The sequence below is a fragment of the Calliphora vicina genome, chromosome 2 (assembly GCF_958450345.1).
Source record: "Calliphora vicina chromosome 2, idCalVici1.1, whole genome shotgun sequence".
NCBI lineage: Eukaryota > Metazoa > Arthropoda > Insecta > Diptera > Calliphoridae > Calliphora > Calliphora vicina.
In genome coordinates this window covers 21896936-21919119 of record NC_088781.1, presented here as the reverse complement: position 1 = coordinate 21919119, position 22184 = coordinate 21896936, and the positions used below count along the sequence as shown (strand labels likewise).

Sequence of the window (22184 nt, the reverse complement as noted above, 5' to 3'; positions counted from 1 at the left end):
AATTTTAACCCTATATGGATAACGAGTTTTTAAATTTACCACAGGTTTATAAAATAAATTTTATATGGAAATTTTGTTTTATTTATATACTTTATATAAATTTTAAAATTGTTTTTGAATATTAGGGTAAACGTTTGATATTTAAATAATTAAAAGCTTTCTGTAAAAGCTTTTATAGTGTATCTTGTAAACAAGTCTTTTATAAGTAAATCTATAAAATTTCTATAAAAAGCTTAAAATTTATAAATTTCCAGTTTTTAATATATGATTATTGTTTATAAAAAACTTTCCTTTCATTTCGATTGGGTTTCAAAATCAAACCTTTTCTAAATAAGACATGTTGCATTAATAGTTTTCAAATAAAATTATCAACATTTATGAGTTTTTTGTACAAAACTTTGTACGTTGATGTATTTTATGTATTTCTTAACACAAAACTTGTTTTGTAAAAAAATGATGTATAATATTAAACAATTATCTATTCGATTACAGTAAAGCTAGATACTATTAATTCAAATAAATTTTAGTTTTTGCTTGGTTTACCAAAATCTTATAAAATATGTATGCAATAAAATTCCGCTAGTTCAATAAAAACACATTTTGTTACAACCATTAAAATGTCAAAATCATATTTAAATAATTAACTTAAACAATAAATAAATTATTTATTTGTCTTCTAAATATTTTATAAACTTACCTCTGCTCATCATGGTAGCCTTGTCACGCAACACATTTAGCGTATGAACTCTGCCGTACAGTTCAAACAGACCCCTTAATTTCATTTCATCCCATGACTTGGGTACCTGGCCCACAAACATTTTAATTGTATCCGCATCAGGTTCATCTTTGGCAAATTCATCAGTTTTTTTATTTTTAAACTCCACATTGTCGTTGGAGTCTACAGAACATTTTCTAACAGATGAAAACGGCACCAATGCTAAAGTATCATCTGCAGAAGTTTCCATGTTTTCCAAGGAATTGTCCAATACATTTGAGGTTTGATTGTTTCTAAAAGTAAAGACAAAACAAAAAAAAAAGATTTTATTTATTAGAAATTCTTGTTTAGCAGAGGGAAACATTAAAAGTCAATTAGTTGAGTACTTCTTGCTCTGCTGTTGCTTTTCAGGAGGACAGGAGGTAGAATATAAACATGACCACAAACAATAATACAATAAATATTTATTGATTAAAGTTTTTCCAACTCCATTAAACTTTTGCCGGATATTCTATTCTATTTTGTACGAATTTGTGGTGAAACACCAAAAACTAATTTACAAATACAACCACCATTTGCGCATCATTACAAAGTCAATTGTTTATAACTTTTTCAGTTTTATTTGTTGTTCTTGTTGTTTTGTTTATTTATTATTTCAATTTATTTTTGTGTATATTGTTTGTTTTTGGTATTATTTGTTGTTGTTCTTTCCGCAAACAGATTAGATTAGTTTCCCCATAACAATTGCTGAATATTTATACCTTTTTAATATGAAATTTTACCAAATACAGTCAATAATGTCTACAATATTTATATTATCGTGTCATGAACATGCACTGCATAAACATGAGGGGCTATTACAGTTAATAGGATAATAAGTGATAATAAACACACAAGATAGATAGAAATTCAAATATATGGAATTTTTATGAAGGATGTTTCATATTGTTTCACAAATTCTAACAAATTGTAGTTAAAGAAAAATGTTCAATAAAAGACTACAGCTAAACTTAATTTATTGATGAATTATTTAAAATTATTGCTAAATTTTCTTTATTTATTGTAATTGACAAAGTTTCTATTACATTTCTATAGAAAATACAAGTTATCGATAATTTTTTTGGGAAAACTTTTGTTATCGATAAATAATCTTTAGAAGACTTAATTTAATTCTGTAGATAATTTAAGTTATCGATAAATTTTCTATAAAAAATTTAAGTTATCGATAATTTTGTTTGGAAAACTGAGTTTATCGATAAATATTCTTTAGAATATATAAATTATCGATATATTTTCTGTTAATAATTGAAGTTATCGATAAATTTTCTATAATAACTGCAAGTTATTGATACATTTTCTATTGAAAATTCAAGTTATCGATAAAATTTCTATAATAATTGCAAGTTATCGATAAATTTTCTATAGAAAATTCAAGTTATCGATAAATTTTCTATAGAAAATTCAAGTTATCGATAAATTTTCTATAGAAAATTCAAGTTATCGATAAATTTTCTATAGAAAATTCAAGTTATCGATAAATTTTCTATAGAAAATTCAAGTTATCGATAAATTTTCTATAGAAAATTCAAGTTATCGATAAATTTTCTATAGAAAATTCAAGTTATCGATAAATTTTCTATAGAAAATTCAAGTTATCGATAAATTTTCTATAGAAAATTCAAGTTATCGATAAATTTTCTATAGAAAATTCAAGTTATCGATAAATTTTCTATAATAACTGCAAGTTTTTGATAAATTTTCTATAATAACTGCAAGTTATCGATAAATTTTCTATAGAAAATTCAAGTTATCGATAAATTTTCTATAGAAAATTCAAGATATCGATAAATTTTCTATAGAAAATTCAAGTTATCGATAAATTTTCTATAGAAAATTCAAGTTATCGATAAATTTTCTATAGAAAATTCCAGTTATCGATAAATTTTCTATAGAAAATTCAAGTTATCGATAAATTTTCTATAGAAAATTCAGGTTATCGATAAATTTTCTATAGAAAAAGTAATCGATAAATTTTCTATAGAAAATTATTGTTTTTTTTTTTGGAAAATTCAAGTAATCGATACATTTTCTGTAAAAAATTCAAGATATCGGTATTATTTTTTGGATTGATTTAAGTTATCGATACATTTTCTATAGAATGCATGTAGAAAATTAAGTTATCGAAAATTATTCATTAACAAAATTAAGTTATCGATAAATCTTCTATAGAAAATTTAAGTTTCTCTTCGTTGTAGTTTAGACTGTTGTAAGAACTTCCAAATTCTTCTTACGCTCGTATTTTTTAGTAATCATAGCCAATGCTTCTTTGCATCCGTTGCCGATTTCTGTGTCGGCTTCTAAAAGAAACGAACTATTTGTTGATATCACACCACATATTTTTTGTTTTCTTATTTTTCTCTTTCTTTATCGCTAAGCATAGATTCAACCGTTTTCCCCATAGTGTTAATATCATCCCAATCAGAAGTCGTGATTTTGGCACGGAAGACAAAGATCGACAGGTCAGCAAATTTTAAAGACCAAGAACTGCAGGCATTACTCCATGAAGACTGTTGCCAAACTCAACAAGAGCTTGAAAAATCATTGGGAGCTACTCAATCAGTAATTTCAAAACTTTTGCAGGCTGGTTTCACCCAAGAGGAGGGGAATTAGGTAACATACGATTTGAAGCTGAGAGACCTTGAAAGACGACTTTGTATGCCTGAAATGCTGCTTTAACGCTATAAAATAAAATAATTTTTCTCCGAATCATTACTTGATATGAAAAATGGATCCATTACGATAACCCGAAGCAGAGGAGATCGTATGTAATGCCCGTCGAACTAGCCGAAACGACACCAAAGCCAAATATCCATGGCGCTATGGTAATGCTCTCTATTTTGTGGACCCAAGGATCCTAGCTGCTGAAATCAGAGAACCTATACCGAACGCAACTGGTTCGTTTGAAGCGAGCATTGGCCGAAAAACACCCAAAATATGCTGCCAGGAATGTTGCAATACCTGTTAAAAACTATATAGAAAGAAGTGGTTGGGAAGTTTAGCCTCACCCGCTTTATAGTTCAGACCTTGAACCGTCCGACTATTCTTTGTTTCGATAGATGCAAAACGCTCTCTCTGGGAAACGTTTCACTTTGGAGAGTATCCAAAATTGGCTTGATTCGTTCTTGTCCTCAAAATATGAGCAGATCTTTTGGCTTTAAATTGCCGGAAAGATGAGAAAATTTAATTAGTATTTTACACTAAACTATGACTATCCATATTATTTCTGTCTACCAAGTGAATATGTCTGTTCATTACATATTACAACCACAAAACAAAGAACAAGGGTGCTAATAACATTTTATTATCGTTAGTCAATTTAGGGATAGTGTTTGTAAATACAATGGAAAATAAATAATGAAATAAATCATATTTAATAATCATACTATGGGATTTAACGAACAAAATTTAATAAATGCTTTAACTTTATGATACAAATTAAGGTTTAAATTTACAAAAGGGGTGTTAAGCAACTGATAATTCCCAACAAAAACTAATGAAACTGATTTTAACATGATTTTTCATTTTCAATTGAAAACATATGTCAATATCTCACATTCTATATACTCAAACATATGCCACATTAAAGCACACACTACTCATTTCTTATCAACAAACGCCTTTTAAATATCGATTTAAATGTAATTATAAACTAATTTCCTTTTAAACAACAAATCCAGCCACCAAACATATGGACTAAATTTATTATTCCCTTTAAGGCGTCACACTGACTTTGACATAAGTGTGTCACTCTGTTTTAATTCCAACCCCCTATTAGAGCAACACAAGAAGAAACTCAAATAAATGTCGTGAGATAAACCACAAGTGTAAATATTATTGAAACACTTGGTTCAACTTAAATGCTACACACTTAATTTATACTTATGTTTAAGTCAAAGGATTTTTTTGAAATAAAACGAAAAACTGAAAACTAAAAAGAAAAATTTTCAAACACATGCTGTATTTTACACTTTAAACACAATTTGTTGGCGGTAATTCAAAAGAAATGAAAGGAATTGTTGAAAATCTAATTATAATTACACACTAATAAGTACAAGGCCGTGAGTACAAAATTATTAAGTGTCTGTGTAAGGTGAAGCATGAACACGTTAAAGGGGAAGGCTACCTAAAGGCAGTTACAGAAAATATTGTTTAAAAACTGAAATTATTTATTCAGGAAAATTTAGAACAAATGTTCAATTTCCCATTAAAAAAAACTATTTCATAAAACATGTTAAAACATTTATTTTGGCTTAACTTCCCTTAACACTAACCACCCAAAAGTCAATGAAAATTGATACAATGACACGAATACGACAACACGAATAGCCCTGGGCATACCTGACAGCTATAATGACCTTATAATACTCACGACACTCTCCCTCTCTCTCTCTCTATCTAAAATAAATAATAAAAGTGGTAAAAAAAATAAAATAAAATTTATATGGCACACACTTAAACACATACTACTTATTCTGCCAACAGATGACACACTTAATCAAACCTTAATGAAAATTCTGACAATTTAAATTAATATTATTATTTTCTTATACATAGCTTCTTGTTCGTTTTTGAGTTTTTGGTGAAGACTCCCATAAATTCCAGGAAACTACGAAATGAAGAACGACGTGGCACGCAATTAACTTGCCACAGGCATTTTAACAACTTATCGCACAAGTCAACGAATTTTTTTTTTGTAGTATGCATGAATGAGAAATAAAAAATCATGCAGGTTAAAAGGGAAAAATCAAAGAAAGATGAATTTGGTTTGGGATGATACTTTACTTTGGTTTCTATTGTTTGTCTAGTTATGGGTTTTTTTGTGGGGAGGGGGGTGGAGGGTGTGTCTGAACACAAATCACTTTAATCTTTTGGATGTATTTATAGTGCAAAAAGTTGGAGTATTAGGTCTACAGTTTAATCTTTAAGCATTACTTGACCGGGTTTTTGTATTTGCTGGCATAGTGTATTAGCGTTAAGGAAATTAAATTGATAAATGTTCAACTCGTGCTGAATTATAGGCAGGGAGAGGAATGTTAACATTTTTGATAATTTCACAGTATTTTTAAAATAATTACATAGAAAATATATGTACTAGGGTATTGGAATTATTCGATTTTTCTCTTGTTCGAATAAAACGAATAATTCGAATAAGAGATTTTAATTTGTTCGAATAATTCGATCACACGTTTAAAATTAATCGAATTATTCGAATAATTTAAATTTTTTTAAAAAATTAAAGAATTAATTTGTAATGTCGGCTTATTAATATTTTATTGTTAAAGAAAAACAAAAAATAACGTTAAAGTAAACAATTCAAAAACATTCGAAAACAAAGTCCATCATTAATTTTCAACAGAAATATTCTGATCAGAATAACTCCCGAACAATCCGTTTTGGATCTATACTTTAAAAAATTTGAGCTAGTTGGACATGATCCTGAATTCAAATACAATATAAACGTATTAAGAACTTGTTTATGTCATTCATTAATTCGGGTATTAAATTGAGTAACTAATTCTTTAGTAAATTAATTATTAATTAATTATTCACTATTTCTAAATTATAACAAATTGTATTATATATACATCAAGCTCTATCAACGTTGCCGAATCTTTGCTTAATAAAGTGGTCTTGGGGAATTACACAATAAAGGGAATCTGTCCAAAGTTTGATATCATTGTCAGTAAACGTGGCTAATTTGAAGTCAGGCAGTGCATGATTGACGCATTTACAAATACGCAAAAACTTTATTACCATGTTAGACAAAGATGTTCAACGATGTTCAAAATCATGTATAAAACGAACTCCATGCTTTTCTTGCAGCAAAACGTAACTTTGCAATATTTGTCTATATCATTCGATTTATTAAATATTTTGCAACACTTACATACGCGGTTAATAACATCACTTAAATATATTTTAAGATCATGGCCTTTATCTATAAATATCATCCTCAATATCACTTTCTCACATCCTCCATCACATTCAACTCTACTTTAATCTTAGTTAATATTTTGATTATTAATTGCGATTCTTCTAATATTTCGCCAGCTAATTGGTTCAAGTCCTAAGTTAAAAATTTTGAAAGATTTGTTTTTAGAATTGTAACTTCTTGCAGTAATATTTATATATTTATAGAAGGAGCTATCGGAACACTCATCTACATTGATCGAAAGTCCCTTTGTCTTTAGATATTTGTCGTATTTGAGAAACAATACAATTTTTGTGAGTCATTATTACTTATTTAAATTTGAAATTATGAAAAATTGTTAATCAATTTAAATATATATGTACATTTATTCGTTTTATTCGATTATTCTACATAAAATTGTTCGAATTATCGTTATTAAATTGTTAAATTGTTCGAATAATTATTCGTAAGAAATTATTCGATTAATCGAACGATCATTAGTCGAATGAATACCCTAGTAGATACCTATATAAATTTAACATTTATGACCGATAAAGTCCAATGTCGGGTGGATATTTGTATGGGGGCTAGGTGAAATACTGTACCGATTTCAAACAGTTTCAATAGGCTTCGTCATTATGCCGAAACAATTGTATGTGCCAAGTTTTATCGTAATATATTAAAAATTGCGACCTGTACTTTGCGCACAAAGTTTAAATGGACAGCAGTCAGCTAGCCAGACGGACGGACGGACATCGTTTAGTAGACTCAAAAATTGATGCTGGTTCGATCGGTACACCCAATATACCCTTCACTATGCTATCTGAATTTCTACGAATAAATTGTGTCGAAAACTTATCGCTAACAGCAATTATCTTTGACAAATTAAAATAAAAGAAAATCATTTTTACACCTAATCATTACTTGCGTTTAAAAATGGATCCATTACGATAACCCGAAGCTTAAGAGATCGTAATCCCGGCCAACCAGACAAATCGATACTAAAGTCAAATATCCATGTCGCTAAGGAAATACTTTGTATTTAGTGGGGTTCTATCTATTATGAGCTGCTTAAATCTGACCAAACCATCACAAGAAATCTGTACCGAACAAAACTGATTCGTTTGAAGTGGCCGAAAAACGCCAAGAATAAGCCGCCAGACAAGAAACCGTAATATTCCATTAACATTCCAAGAAATAACATAATATTTCTATAGAAAATTTATCGATTACTCTAACTTTCTATAGAAAATGCAACGAATATTTAAATTTCCTGTAAAAATGTTAACAATAACATTATTTTTTTATAGAAACTTCATCAATGACTAACAATAATCTATCAATAACTTGAGTTTTCTCAATAATTTCTTGTTTTCTAAAGAAAATTTCTTGATAATAGAAAACTTATCTATATTCCGATTTTTTTATAGAAAATATATCGATAACTGGAGTTTTTTACAGAAAATTTATTGATATTTTAAATTTTCTCTAAAAAATTTAACGATAGCTTACTTTTTTTATATAAAATGTACCGATAACTTGATTTTTCTATAGAAAAATGTATAATTCCTTAGAACAAATTTATCGATAACTAGATTGTCTAGAGAAAATTATCGATAACATAGATTTTCTGTAGAAATTTCATCGATTACTTTTTTAGTTTCTTTAGAGAATTTATCGATAGCTTTATTGTTTTTTTTTATAATTTATCGATGAATTTTCTATTTAACATGAATTTTCTATAGAAAAATTTATCGATAAATTTTCTCTATAAAATCAGAGTTATTTGACTGTATATAGAAAATGATCGATAACATAGAAAATGAATCGTTAACTTTCATTTTCTTTCATAAAAAATTCGCTGGCATTTCTGTATTATAGCTATTAATAATTGACAAAAAAAATTCCAACCCCTGCCTTCTATTATTTTACGCTATTCTATCTAAGATTTCATAGCTACATTTAATGCTATGTAGGTATTTTTTTTGTCATTCAATTATTTTAATTCAAATTCAGTTTGCATAATTTTTCAATAAAACAACTCATTTTCTCGCAGTTGTTTCTCTAGATTTATTATCCAATACGAAAGCAACACAGCCAGAAAAACACCCACTGCAGATACAGCTACAGAACATTGTGCACATTGGAAATCTTAATGCACGTACTGGCACATAAATGACTGAAAAGGAATCTGAGCATAGAAATGGCTACAAGCGTTTTTATGTTAACGATTTAAGTGCCAAAAAAATAGAAGACATGATATCATGGTTCACAAAATATCAGTGACATTAAACGCAATGCTTACTTAGAATTAGAAGAATAAAAGAAACGTAAACGTACTGTTTATGTTCAATTTAGATGTAACCTAACAACCACCATCACATCAGAAGCGTTTGAAAGTGACAGAGCAACAGCTTGACATGGGGGGGAGGGAAAAGATATTTCAACTCCACCACCACCTGTCACTCACGGCAATTATGAGCTAAAATAGATGGATGTTCTGGATAAAAGTGCTTTTCATTTAAACTACCTACAACTAATAAAAACGGCAACCAACATTTCTACTCTCTTAAACACACATACACAGACACATTCATGCTTTAACACTTCCGGAAATCAGTACATATCAAGAAAATGAATGGAAATGGCAAAAAACTGTGTACAAAAAGTAGCAAATAAATGAACAAAAAAAAACTGGCTTTTAAAATCTAAATCAAACCACTTAAGCCTGCAGCAAATACTGCATTTAACTCTCAGTTTGTTTGTACGCGAGTGGTCGGTTGTGTGTGCATGTTCTTATAGAGATGGTAGACTGAGAATGATTCAAAATCCATGTGCGGTATGAATTTTATACACGCGGGACATTAATAATTTATATTATTTAAATGCTTTATCCAACAATTTCATCCAGCCATCCCATCTCCCCATCCTCTTTCTACCATATTTCACAGAAATGCGACTTCATAGAAGTGCTTGGTAGTTGTTTCGGGGTTTACTTGTGCGTTTTATGCTGCTCTTGTTGTTTTGCATTTAAATGACAAGGATTTCCTTGTTGTAGAAGTAGTAATAGCAGTAGTATTTATGCTTGTGTGGATGTATTTATTAATGACTGTATGAAAGTATAGGATGATGCAAAATGTGATCTGGGAAAAACAAAATAAAAAATTGTTCCATAACTTGAATTTCTGTATTAAATGTTCTATAGAAAATATATCGATGAATTTTCTTTTATATACTTAGCAAACTTCAATTTCTAACTATAAATAACTTAAATTTTCTATAGGAAATTTATCGACAACTTTAAATTATATTTAAAAGTTATCGATAAATTAGATTTTCTATAAAAAATTTACTGATAACTCGATATTTCTATAGAAAATTATGGACAATACGAAATTTTTATAGAAAATTCATTTGCAGAATGAAATTTTTATAGAAATAAGAGAAGTGCGAGAGATACTTCGTGCGGTTCAGAACGGTTCAGTTTCTAGATCAAGAATTGGAGGCATTACTCCATGAAGATTTTTGTAAAACTCATCAAGAGGTTACAAAAATATTGGGAGCTATTCAAGCAGCAATTTTAAAACGTTTGCGAACAGCTGGATTGATCCAAAAGCAGGAAAATTGGGTACCATACGAATTGAAGCCGATAAACCTTTGTCCGAAATTTAGCTTGAACGCTATAAAAGAAATCATTTTTGCACCGAATCATTGCTTGCGATGAAAATTGGATTCATTACGAAGCGTAAGAGATCGCAAATGAAGCCCGTCGCACAAACGAAAACGACGTTAATTATATTTTTGGCCTATATGGGAGGTCCTTGTTACAATTTTATTTTTCTTAACTAAGGTATTTTATGTTAGAATACCAAATTTCAAAGCTCTACGACAACTCCTTCTATTTTTGTCCCATCGTTATATGGGGACAAAGCACTGTGCGTTGTCTACAGATACACCCACAGTCTCTGGCGGGAATCGAACCGGCAACCCGCAGATTGATAGTGCAGCAAACTATCGTCTGGTCTATCGTGGCACAAACTTAGACCCACACAAACACTTCTCAAAGACCAGCGGTTCAAGCTAGGACTGTATAAAGAAAAACAAGTAAGAGTACTATATTTGGTTCAGTATAGATTTTTTTTGGATATTTGTGCATGCTAATGTGTTTTCCTGAAGTGGTTCTTATATGGAGGCTATGACCAATTATGGGTCTATCATCATAAAATTTGGTACATCGATTTTTGTACATATTGAATAAATTTGTTTCGAATTTCAACCTGATATCTATATTTATAAAAAATTTATGAGGATTTTAGTGATTTTCGTGAGTGGACCTTATATGGGAGCTATGGTCAAATATGGACCGATATTCACAAAATCCAGAAGTATGATTACTGGACACAAATTACTGATCTGTGCGTAATTTCATTTTGATATCGATATGTTTTAAATATTTTTTAAGGTGAATATCTTTTTCGGAAATGGTCCTTATATGGGAGCTATAACGAATTATCGGCCGATCATCATAGAATTAGGTACAGCGATTTTGATATATATGGGGATTATTTATGTCGAATTTCAACTTGATAGCGACATTTATAAGCCATTTATGCTTATTTAAGAGATTTTCGGAGCTATGGTCATATGGGGGCTATGGTCAAATATGGGCCGATCCACGAACAATTTTGAAATATAATTTTTTTTACCACGAAACTTATTTTTGCTGAATTTTTTATGGATATACCTATTCTGTAGGCATTTGTATACCATAGAACCATATTTCGGGAAGAAATTTGTATGGGGGCTAGGAGAAATCATGGACCGATTCTTATAATTTTCACCAGAGTTACTCCTTTTATCATAAGAGTAACGAGTGCAAAATTTTATGATATTAGCTGCAATATATTTACAAAAATGCCCAAAAATATGTGAAAATTATCAATTTTTTTTTGAGGTTGTCCCACATTTTAATTCATAACTTTGGTTCCACTGTACCGATTTCGCTGATTTTCAATACCAAACTGCTTAGGACAATAATAAACTCTACTAAGTTTGTTTGCGTATTTTGGACGTGAGCGTGTTTTACACAGACGGACAGACAGACGGACATGGCTCAATCGACTTAGAATTTCATAAGGATCAATAATATATATACTTTGTTGGGTCTCAGATGAATATTTCTCAATGTTACACACGGAATGACAAACTTATATGTACCCTCATTCACCACTTATGGTGGTGGAGGGTATAAAAACAATTTAAGACAAACGAAAAACCTACGATTGAATCTAAAGTAAGATTTGAAGTTAAATTGAGGTCTACGATTGAAGTCAAACTAATACTAGATGTAGAACTATGACGAAAGCTAAACTAAGACAACATAAAGATCACTTACAATAACTGTAATTTTGTATAAAAATCTTTATCGATAAGTTTAAATTTCAATAGAAATTTTATCAATAACTGAAGTTTTCTATAGAAATTTTATAGATAAATTCTTCTAATCTTAAATTTTCTATGGATATTATACAAAAAATTTATCAATATCTCGAAAAATTTAAAATTTATACAGAATACATTTATCTATAGCAAAACAAGTAAGAAAGTATAGTAGGTCAAGCCCGACCATATAATACCCTACACTGAGTAAATGAGCCAAACCTTTTTCTTTTAAAATTTCAATAATTTATTTTCTTATTATAATGACTAATTATGGACCTATCGCAATGAAATTAGGTCTTGTGAGTTATGTCTATATGAAATTTGTTTCTGTTAAATAATATATGGATACCAACAGTTTTAAGAGATTTATTCTCGTTAAAGTGATTTTCGGAAGCAGGCCTTGTATGGGAAATTTGTGTAAATACTTATGTAAATTAAACATTTCTATAGGTCGGAATTTTTCTTCAAGAATATATTAAAGCATAAATAAACTATATCTCTAACCACTCAGTAACACCCCTTAACTGTTTACCCTCTAATTCCTCATCAGATTTCCCGCTTACCATTCAGAGCCTGTTAAAATGTATTTGTCTTTTTAGTATGGGTAGATTTTGTTTCCGCATTTTCCATTCATTCATTCACTGCTCCGTCTTTCATTCATTCATTCGTATAGTGTTTATGTTTGAGTTTTAAATGAGAAAATCTCATGCGGCTTTATTGTGTGCAAAATGTTGTTGGATGGATTTGAATTTTCTACGATGTTTGTTCTTTCCCAGTACATATCTAAGCATATACAGTGGTGGTCAAAACATATGCAACTAGCAACAGAATTTTACAAAAGTTGTTTAAACTAGTTTTAAAGGTAAACAAAAATATTCATTTGCTTATAATATTTGTTTATTAATGCTTTAAAAATGAGAATATGAAATTTAATTCAGAATTTTTTGCATTGAAAAGAAAACAAATGAAAAAAAACAACGAATGGGTTGATATTTCAATGGCCAAAACATATGCAACTAATTGCTTCTAAAACATTTATGTCTATAAAACTAAATATTTGGTGGCAAATCCTATATTTTCAATGACGGCCTTACATCGGCAAGGCAGTGAAGCTATCATATTGGGAATAAAATTTGCAGGAATAGCGTTCCAAGCATCTACCAATCCTTGAAATATAATATCTGAATTAGTGCAATTTTCGGGGTCGATTCTTTGATTAACGATTTCCCAAAAGTTCTCAATGGGATTTAAATCCGGTAATTGTGGTGGCCATTCCATTACTGAAACTCTTTCTTGTGCTAACCTCGATTTAGCAACATGCGAAGAGTGCTTGGGGTCGTTATGGTACTGAATAACTCATGGAAGAGGCATATTATCCTCAGAATTTGGAAGCATTACTCTTTCCAAGATGTCTCTATAGATAAATCCATCCATTATTTCATTAATTTTGAGCGATGGGCCAACTCCAGCAGCTTAAAAACAGCCCCCATACCATTACGTTGCATCCTCCATGTTTCACTGTCTTTTTGCAGTATCGTGCTTGAAGCCGCGTGTTAACTGGTCGTCTTACGTAACACATGAAATCACTTCCGATCATATTAAATTCGGGTTCGTCTCTAAATAGGACAGTCGTCCATTTCTTTTCTGACCAATTTAAATGCTCCATAGCAAACTTCAAACGTTTCTTTTGATTACGTTTTGATATAAGCGGTTTTTTGCGCGTATGGAAAACCTCGTTGAAGCATGCAGGATGCAACGTAATGGTATGGGAGTTGTTTTTCATCTGCAGGAGTTGGCCCATCGCTCAGAATTAATGAAATAATGGATGCATTTATCTATAGAGACATCTTGGAAAGAGTAATGCTTCCAAATTCTGAGGATAATATGCCTCTTCCATGAGTTATTCAGTACGATAACGACCCCAAGCACTCATCACATGGTGCTAAATCGAGGTTAGCACAAGAAAGAGTTTCAGTAATGGAATGGCCACCACAATTACCGGATTTAAATCCCATTGAGAACTTTTGGGAAATCGTTAATCAAAGAATCGACCCCGAAAATTGCACTAATTCAGATATTATATTTCAAGGATTGGTAGATGCTTGGAACGCTATTCCTGCAAATTTTATTCCCAATATGATAGCTTCACTGCCTTGCCGATGTAAGGCCGTCATTAAAAATATAGGATTTGCCACCAAATATTATGTTTTATAGACATAAATGTTTTAGAAGCAATTAGTTGCATATGTTTTGGTCATTGAAATGTCAACCCATACGTAGTTTTTTTAATTTTTTTTCTTTTTAATGCAAAAAATTATGAATTAAATTTCATATTCTCATTTTTAAAGCATTAATAAAGAAATATTATAAGCAAATTAATATTTTTGTTTACCTTTAAAACTAATTTAAACAACTTTTGTAAAATTCTGTTGCTAGTTGCATATGTTTTGACCACCACTGTATATACATATATTTACTTGGTCCATAGTAGCTGGAGTACGTGTATTAATATTTGAATATTCACATTTTATGTTGTGTTGTATTTTAACTGTTTTGGGTGTTTTGCTGTTTTTTTTCCCTAATTTTTTTGTGCTTTAGCCACCATCAAAAGACGATGATTACAAAAACGTAATAATTTATTTAACAAATAGCTGTATTTTATTTAATCTGTAGCCATAATGAACCAACATTTGGGGCGGGTGTAGAAAAAAGTTGGGGAGGAGTTGAAAACAATAACTCTACAAAAACAGCAAAAATCATCATTATAACGAAAATTTGCTCACATTTAAAATTAAAATAATCTGCCAAGTAAGACATAGCAAAATTATTACTTCCTTAAGTACATTTGTAAGCAAAAGTCCAGGGAGTATAACTTACTAATCTTCTTTCTAGTATCTACAATATTTTGCTTTAAAAATCTCCAATAATTTTGCCTTAAATTGTCTGTTTGGAAAATGTAGTTCCCTCCAGTTTCGTATTAAATGTATTCATTTCATTTTGTTTGCAAGTTATTTACTGTAATAGATCTTAAACGCAACCATAAAATATTTAAAATTAAACAATTTATTTTATTTATTTGTTTGTATTATTTCTGTCTTACTTTCTTGTTTTCAATTTCCTACAGATGTTGATTATCAGTAAAGTCTTACAGTAAAACTTGTTCTGGAGAAGGAATTTGTAAATACTATTCAAGAAATTAATTTAAAGCAATTAAATGTAAACATTACCAGGATTCAAATAAAAATGATTTAAATTAAAATGGGAGGTAATGGTATGTGAAGGTAATTTAAATTGAAAGTTTGGGGTAAAAAATTAAGATATGGAGACTCCTCGAATGTATAAAACTAAAGATATGCTAAAATGTATACTAGAAATTTTACGGTTGGCTATAGGAGGAATGAAACTAAGACTAGATAAAGACCTAAGACTGAAGCTAAGCTATGGGTAGCTAAAGATTCAAGCTTAACTGGGACCAAACAAAGACCTACGATTAAAGTTGAACTAAGTCTAGAAAAATACATATGCTTGAAGCTGAACTAAGACTAGATAAAGACCTGCGACTGCAGGTTTGCAGAGACCTACTACTGGAGCTAAACTAAGGCTACATAAAGACCTAAAATTGACGCATAACTAAGACTAAATAAAGGCCTACGACTGAAGGTAAACTAAGAATATATAAAGATCTAAGGCTGCTTAAAGATCTATGATTGAAACTAAACTAATACTTGATAAATACTTAAGACAGCAAGTATACTAAGACTAAAGACCTATGATTGAACCCAAACTAAGACTTTATAAAGACCTATTATTGAAACTAAACCGAGACTTGACAAATTCCTATGATTATGAAGATTTAATGAATACTTACGATTGCATTCAACTTAAGATAAAGACCTATGAATTTCTTATGACAAACTTAGACTTGTTGAAGACATAGGTTTGAAGATTAAGGATAAATTGATAAGGACCTAAGATTGAAATAAAACTAAGACTTAATAAAGAGATAGGTTGGAATACGTTAATAAATAACTATACTGAGGCGTTTTAAAGACTTTCCATTGAGAGTTGATAAAGACCTGTGATTGAATTCAAGCTAAAACTTGATATATTCTTACGATTAAAGCTAATGCAAGACATAATAAAGACCTAAGATTTAAGTCAATCTAAAACTTGATAAAGACGTACGGTTGAAGACAGGCTAAGACTTGATAAAAACCTACGATTGAAGTCAAGCTAGGACTTGATAAAGACCTACGGTTAAAGACAAGCTAGGATTTTATAAAAACCTACGATTCAGGTCAAGATAAAACTTGATAAAGACCTACGGTTGAAGTCAGGCTAAGACTTGATAAAACCCAACGATTGAAGTCAAGCTAAAACTTGATATAGACCTACGATTGAAGTCAAGCTAATACTTGACAAAGACCTACAGTTGAAGTCAGGCGAAGTCAAGCTAAAACTTGATAAAGACCTACTTCTGAAGTCAGGCTAAGACTTGGTAGAAACCAACGATTGAAGTCAAGCTAAAACTTGGTATGGACCTACTATTATAGCCAAGGTAATACTTGATAAAGACCTACGTTGAAGTCAAGATAAAACCTGATAGAAACTTACGATTGAAGCCAAGATAATACTTGATAAAGACTTCCGATTAAAGTCAGGCTATGACCTACGATTACGGTCAAGCTAAAACTTCATAAAGACCTACGATTAAAGTCAAGCTAATACTTGATAAAAACCTATGTTGAAGTCAAGCTAAAAACTAATAAAGACCTACGGTTGAAGTCAAGCTTAGACTTGATGAAAACCTACGATTGAAGTCAAGCTAAAACTCGATAAAGACCTACCATTTAATTCAAACTAAAACTGGATAAATACCTACGAGCTAATAATTGATAAAGACCTACGGTTGATGTCAAGCTAAAACTTGATAAAGACCTACAGTTGAAGTCAAGATAAAACTGGATAAATAACTAAGCTAGAAGTCAAGATAAAACTTGATAAAAGCCTATGTTGAAGTCATGCTAATGCTTGATAAAGACCTACACCTAGACTTGATGAAAACCTACGATTGAAGTCAAGCTAAAACTTGATAAAGACTTACGGTTAAAGTCAAGCTAATACATGATAAATACCTACGTTGAAGTCAAGCTAAAACTTGATAAAGACTTACGGTTAAAGTCAAGAGAAAGACCTACGGTTGAAGTCAGGCTAAGACTTTTTAAAAAAAACTACGATTGAAGTCAAGCTAAAACTTGATATAGCCAAGCTAAGATTTGATATAGACGTATGATTAAAGTCAAGCTAAGACTTGATGTAGACCTACGATTGAAGTCAAGCTAAAACTTGATAAAGGCCTACGGTTGAAGTCAAGCTAAAACTTGATAAAGACTTACGGTTAAAGTCAAGATAAAGATCCACGGTTGAAGTGGAGCTTAAACTTAATATAGACCTACGACTAAGTAAAGCTAAGGCTTGATATAGACCTACGATTGAACTCAAACTAAAACTTGATAAAGGTCTACGGTTGAAGTCAAGCTAGGACTTGATGAAAACCTACAATTGAAGTTTAGCTAAAACTTGATAGAGACTGACAGTTAAAGTCAAGATAAAGACCTACGGTTGAAGTCATGCTAAGACTTGATAAAAACCTACGATTAAAGTCAAGCTAAAACTTGATATAGACCTACGATTGAAATCAAGCTAAAACATGATATTGACCTATGACTAAAGTCAAGCTAAGACTTGATATAGACCTACCATTGAAGTCAAGCAAAAACTTGATAAAGGCTAACGGTCGAAGTCAAGCTAGGACCTGATGAAAACCTACGATTTAAGTCAAGCTAAAACTTGATAAATATCTACGGTTGAAGTCAGGCAAAAGCTTGATGTAAACCTACGATTAAAGTCAAGCTAAGACTTGATAAAGTCCTACGTTTTAATCTAAAGACCTAGCATCTGCATAAATATCTATTAAATAGGTGGTTTACTTTTACAAAATAATAAAAATTGTACCAGTGAAAGTATTTGACTATAACATTGATGCCAAAGTAGTTCCACTAAAAGTACCTGTGCCTTTATAATACATTAGAGTGGGAGTCTATGGCAGTTTTCCGAGTTTCTACGTACTTTCTCATTTTGAATTACTTTAAAAATTTAGCAAAAGTACTAATTTTTGCTCTACTACTTTATAATGTCCCCAATTTAAGTTTAAATGAAGAAGATTTACTATTAACTTCAACCTAATATTCTGTTTATAAAATTCGCATTTAAAACTCAAATTAAACAATTTATCATTTGTAAGAACTCTATATATAAAATGTAATCATGATCTCTTAATGCCATAAACTCATACTCAAATTTAGTGTACAGCAAGCAAATAAATTTATTTATGCCCAGTCGGAAAATTATTACAATCTTAATCAATGTTTGTCGGAATATTTTATGTCTATATATTTTGTTGTTTTTTTTTGTTCGTTTTCATTTCTTTATCATTTTCTCATGCAATCTCTTTTTAACTTGGTCATAATCATATTTTAAATAATGTGCCCTCAAATTAAGTACTAAACAAACACATTATTGTGCTGTGTGCTATTCTAGTAAATATCTGAATTCTAAAAGAAAAAAAAATACTCCAATCTACAAAAAGAATATTGGTTGGGAGTAAAGGTAGTTAATGAGGGAACTAGTCGGAAGGATCCAATAATAGTACTAGAAAACTAATACAAACTTGTTCGCTCAGCTTAAGTTGTAGTTTGTAAATGGGATAGAAGCTTAAGAAGCTTCTACTTAAACTGAGTGAACAAGTTTGTGTCAGTCTTTCAGCATGAAGATTAGGTCCTTCGGACTAGTTTGCTCGTGAGGGATATTCAAATTTTAAACAGCGTTGTGCTTGTGATAGCATTCTCAATATATAGATAATTGTATTTAACAGTAATTTTAGAAATTACCTTTTTCCCCTCACCCATCTTTTTTGTATAAAGCTGTAAATTAAACATTTCTTTAGGGCCAACATTATTATTTTTAAACAAACTAAACTTAATAAACGGACAAACACTTAAAGAGCTCTGAAATTTCACTTTTAACACTCTGTGCCAAGAATCTAATGAATGAATGAAGGCAGGCAGGAAAGAAAGCAAAACACCCACAGGCTCTTATTTCAATTTTAGGCCCATCAATTTTATCTTTCCACTGGTATTAGTTATATGCGTGTACAATCATATTTATGATTCTAAACAAGGATATACGAAGGCTAGCGTAAGTATACGCCTGTGTTTATTGTATTAAAGACGCTATTTTCTTTTTCTAATTTATTATGGCAGTTTGTTATGGTCTTCTTGTCACAATGGTAATAGAACTGGCAAACAACAAACCACTATGAGTTTACAGACAGTACCACTCTAAATAGCTGCCAGGACAACCATGAGTTGCTGTAAAAGTACTTTAACACATCATGATTGCTAGAGAAGAGGAATCGTGAACTGTAGAGGAAGTTGCTTTAAACTGGGAAGTAGGACAGCAAACAGCGGCTGAATTATGAAACATTTCATTTACAAAAAATGACCTTTCATAAATTTAATATTCGGTTGGTTTATTATTTAATGGCATCTTAGAGACAACTTCAACCACAATGACAACGACAGCAATAGCAACTAAACAAAACCAAAAAAAAAAAAAACAACTGTATCTTTTAGCCATTGCCTGAGAAATGTCATTGCACATGGTAAACAAGTAGATTTATTTAATTGTAAGACAGAGGCGGTGCAGCAAAATTGGTGATATAGAGAATTTGGTGTAAGCAAAGGGTATTAACTTTTTATGACACTCACCAGAGTGACAATATCCCTTAAAAAACTAGTTCGATCAAAAGCATTGAGTGTGTGACACATGGCATTCCTAGCAGATCTAGCAGAATGTTCCGAACTAGTGTTTTCACCTGTAATTTTTGATGACAACTTCGTAGTTACATAACTAGCTATGTGACGAGTTATTTTAACATGTATTGACCTCAAATAGTCAATTAAAAAAAACATCTCATATACAGTCCAATAACCGATTGCTTGAAAACAAACCTGCTTCTGAGAACTCTCCAATAGGTTACTTCTAGTGTGTAAAATAACTCATTTTTAATGTGCAGTACAAAATAAAGGTTTAACGTGAATACACTCTTGATTACTTAGAGATAATAAAATGACAATTGACTTCACGCTAGGTTACATGGGATGTATAAAATAACCAACTGACTTCTCTCCGAACTATAAAGAGCACATACGTGTCAAATGACCCAAAATATGTAAATAGGAGTCATTAAAGTGGTCAGACATTGTTGATAATTACTCTCTATAAGGGATACATTGACTTAACTGCTGGGATATTTTTATATTACATTCACAATGGTGACAAGGCGATCGTACTCCGAAGTCTATGTAGTGCAAAAACTGTCCCTAAATGAAGTACGAGGAAAATTGGATGTAGATAAACAACAATCTAACAATCTACCAACTCAGTCCCTTCCTATTCTAGAATTATCCACTAATGAAGATTTAATATGTGATTGGCTTTGAGAATCCACCAAATGACATAAGGAGTTGAGGAGAAAGTAGAAAGAAAGATTCATTTGCGCTGGAATGAGGAAACCGAGGAATACAGAAGGAAAAACACGATTCCGATAATCTTATAAAAGGATACTAAGAGCTCGTTCTGTTGGTCTAAAAACACCGAAAACCCGAGGAATACAGAAGGAAGACCAATATCCTAATAATCTTATCAACGAATATGTAGGAGTTGTTGGAATACCGATCTAGCAATTTAAGTTTCAATTGAACTTTGTTATCATGGAGACGCAGATCTTTAGTGAGCATAAGCTGTAGAAAAAACACGTTTTTCCGAAGATATAAAGAATCGTTTGCGCTGCGCTGGAATGAGGAGCAAAAACAAGATCCTGAGAATCTTCTAAAACGGTAATGAGACCGTCTCTCTTTTTTAAAAAAAAATCTTATTAAATGAAATAGGTAGAAACTTCAATAATTTTTAATAATAATTAAATAATTTTTAAGATGATATGTCTTTCGAAGGTGAGCAAAGATCTCGTCGATCCAAAAAACATCAAGCGATTTCTTAGAGAGCCTGGTAGCATAATCTGTGATAATTCGAACATCCTAATGTAGGTTTTAATGATTAAAGTTACAGAGTCTTCCAATGAGAAAAACGTTATTCAACAAGAGCCGCTTACATCTCAAATATACAGATGACATATGAGATATAACAGTAGCTTTTTGAAGAATCCAAGTCGTATCGGTGTAAATAGATCTTGTGGTCTAAGCAAACCACAAAATTTAATGATATGCACAAAGTATGAATCCTAATAGAATCGGTGGAATTTGATATTATGATAAACGGGCACCAAAAAGCTAATGATTGCAATGTGAAAATAGTTTCAACGTTTAGGAGAAAGTGTGAACATTGACAATTGTAACATGAAAATATTGAAAGTATTTATCTATCAACCACTTGTAGCCAATTATGACAAAAGCTGTGCATGACAATACAATGTGATGTCCTTTGCTCTAAACATATTTTTCAAGTGTCGAAAGGAGCATTCAATTGTCTCGGTTTTATGAAACGGTGTAGGAATTACTTCAGTCTATCTACACCACCTATATACGATCGAAAATGGAAAACAACTCTCATGTATGGGCCGGTGCTTCAAATTTTTGAGCTTCTCGACCGCGTACAGGAGAGGATTCACTGGAATACCAACGCAATGTAGGCTACGTTTAACTGTTCTTTCGGTACTATAATCTAATGTGTTCTGATGCCCGCACGTAATACACGATTTTTTTACAAGAACACATCCATTTGTGTTCGATTGACCAGTGGACCGCACAACACAGTACAAAGAAAATTCGTTCTTTAGCCGTACTGTTCGTAAGTGGAACAAACTTCCCGCTGAAATATTTCTTGTCACTTCCTCCCCCCACTAACTGATTTTGTTGGTTCCAACACAATGCTTTGCATGAGTAGGGATCATCCCTTGAGTGCTGGTTCAAGAAATGA

The 22184-nt window shown here is 31.0% G+C and overlaps 1 protein-coding gene across 3 annotated transcripts in view; it reads right to left on the bottom strand.

Moving 5' to 3' along the window:
• bru2 (bruno 2) overlaps nucleotides 1–22184 on the bottom strand; it is a 294037-nt gene that overhangs the window by 258584 nt on the left and 13269 nt on the right. For 2 of the 3 annotated variants that reach the window (XM_065502494.1, XM_065502493.1), the window contains exon 2: nucleotides 698–1008. In XM_065502494.1, the coding sequence (XP_065358566.1) occupies nucleotides 698–1008 (311 nt within the window). Of the gene's footprint in view, nucleotides 1–697; nucleotides 1009–22184 lie in introns of those variants that run through there. The other variant, XM_065502498.1, reaches the window with a different exon arrangement.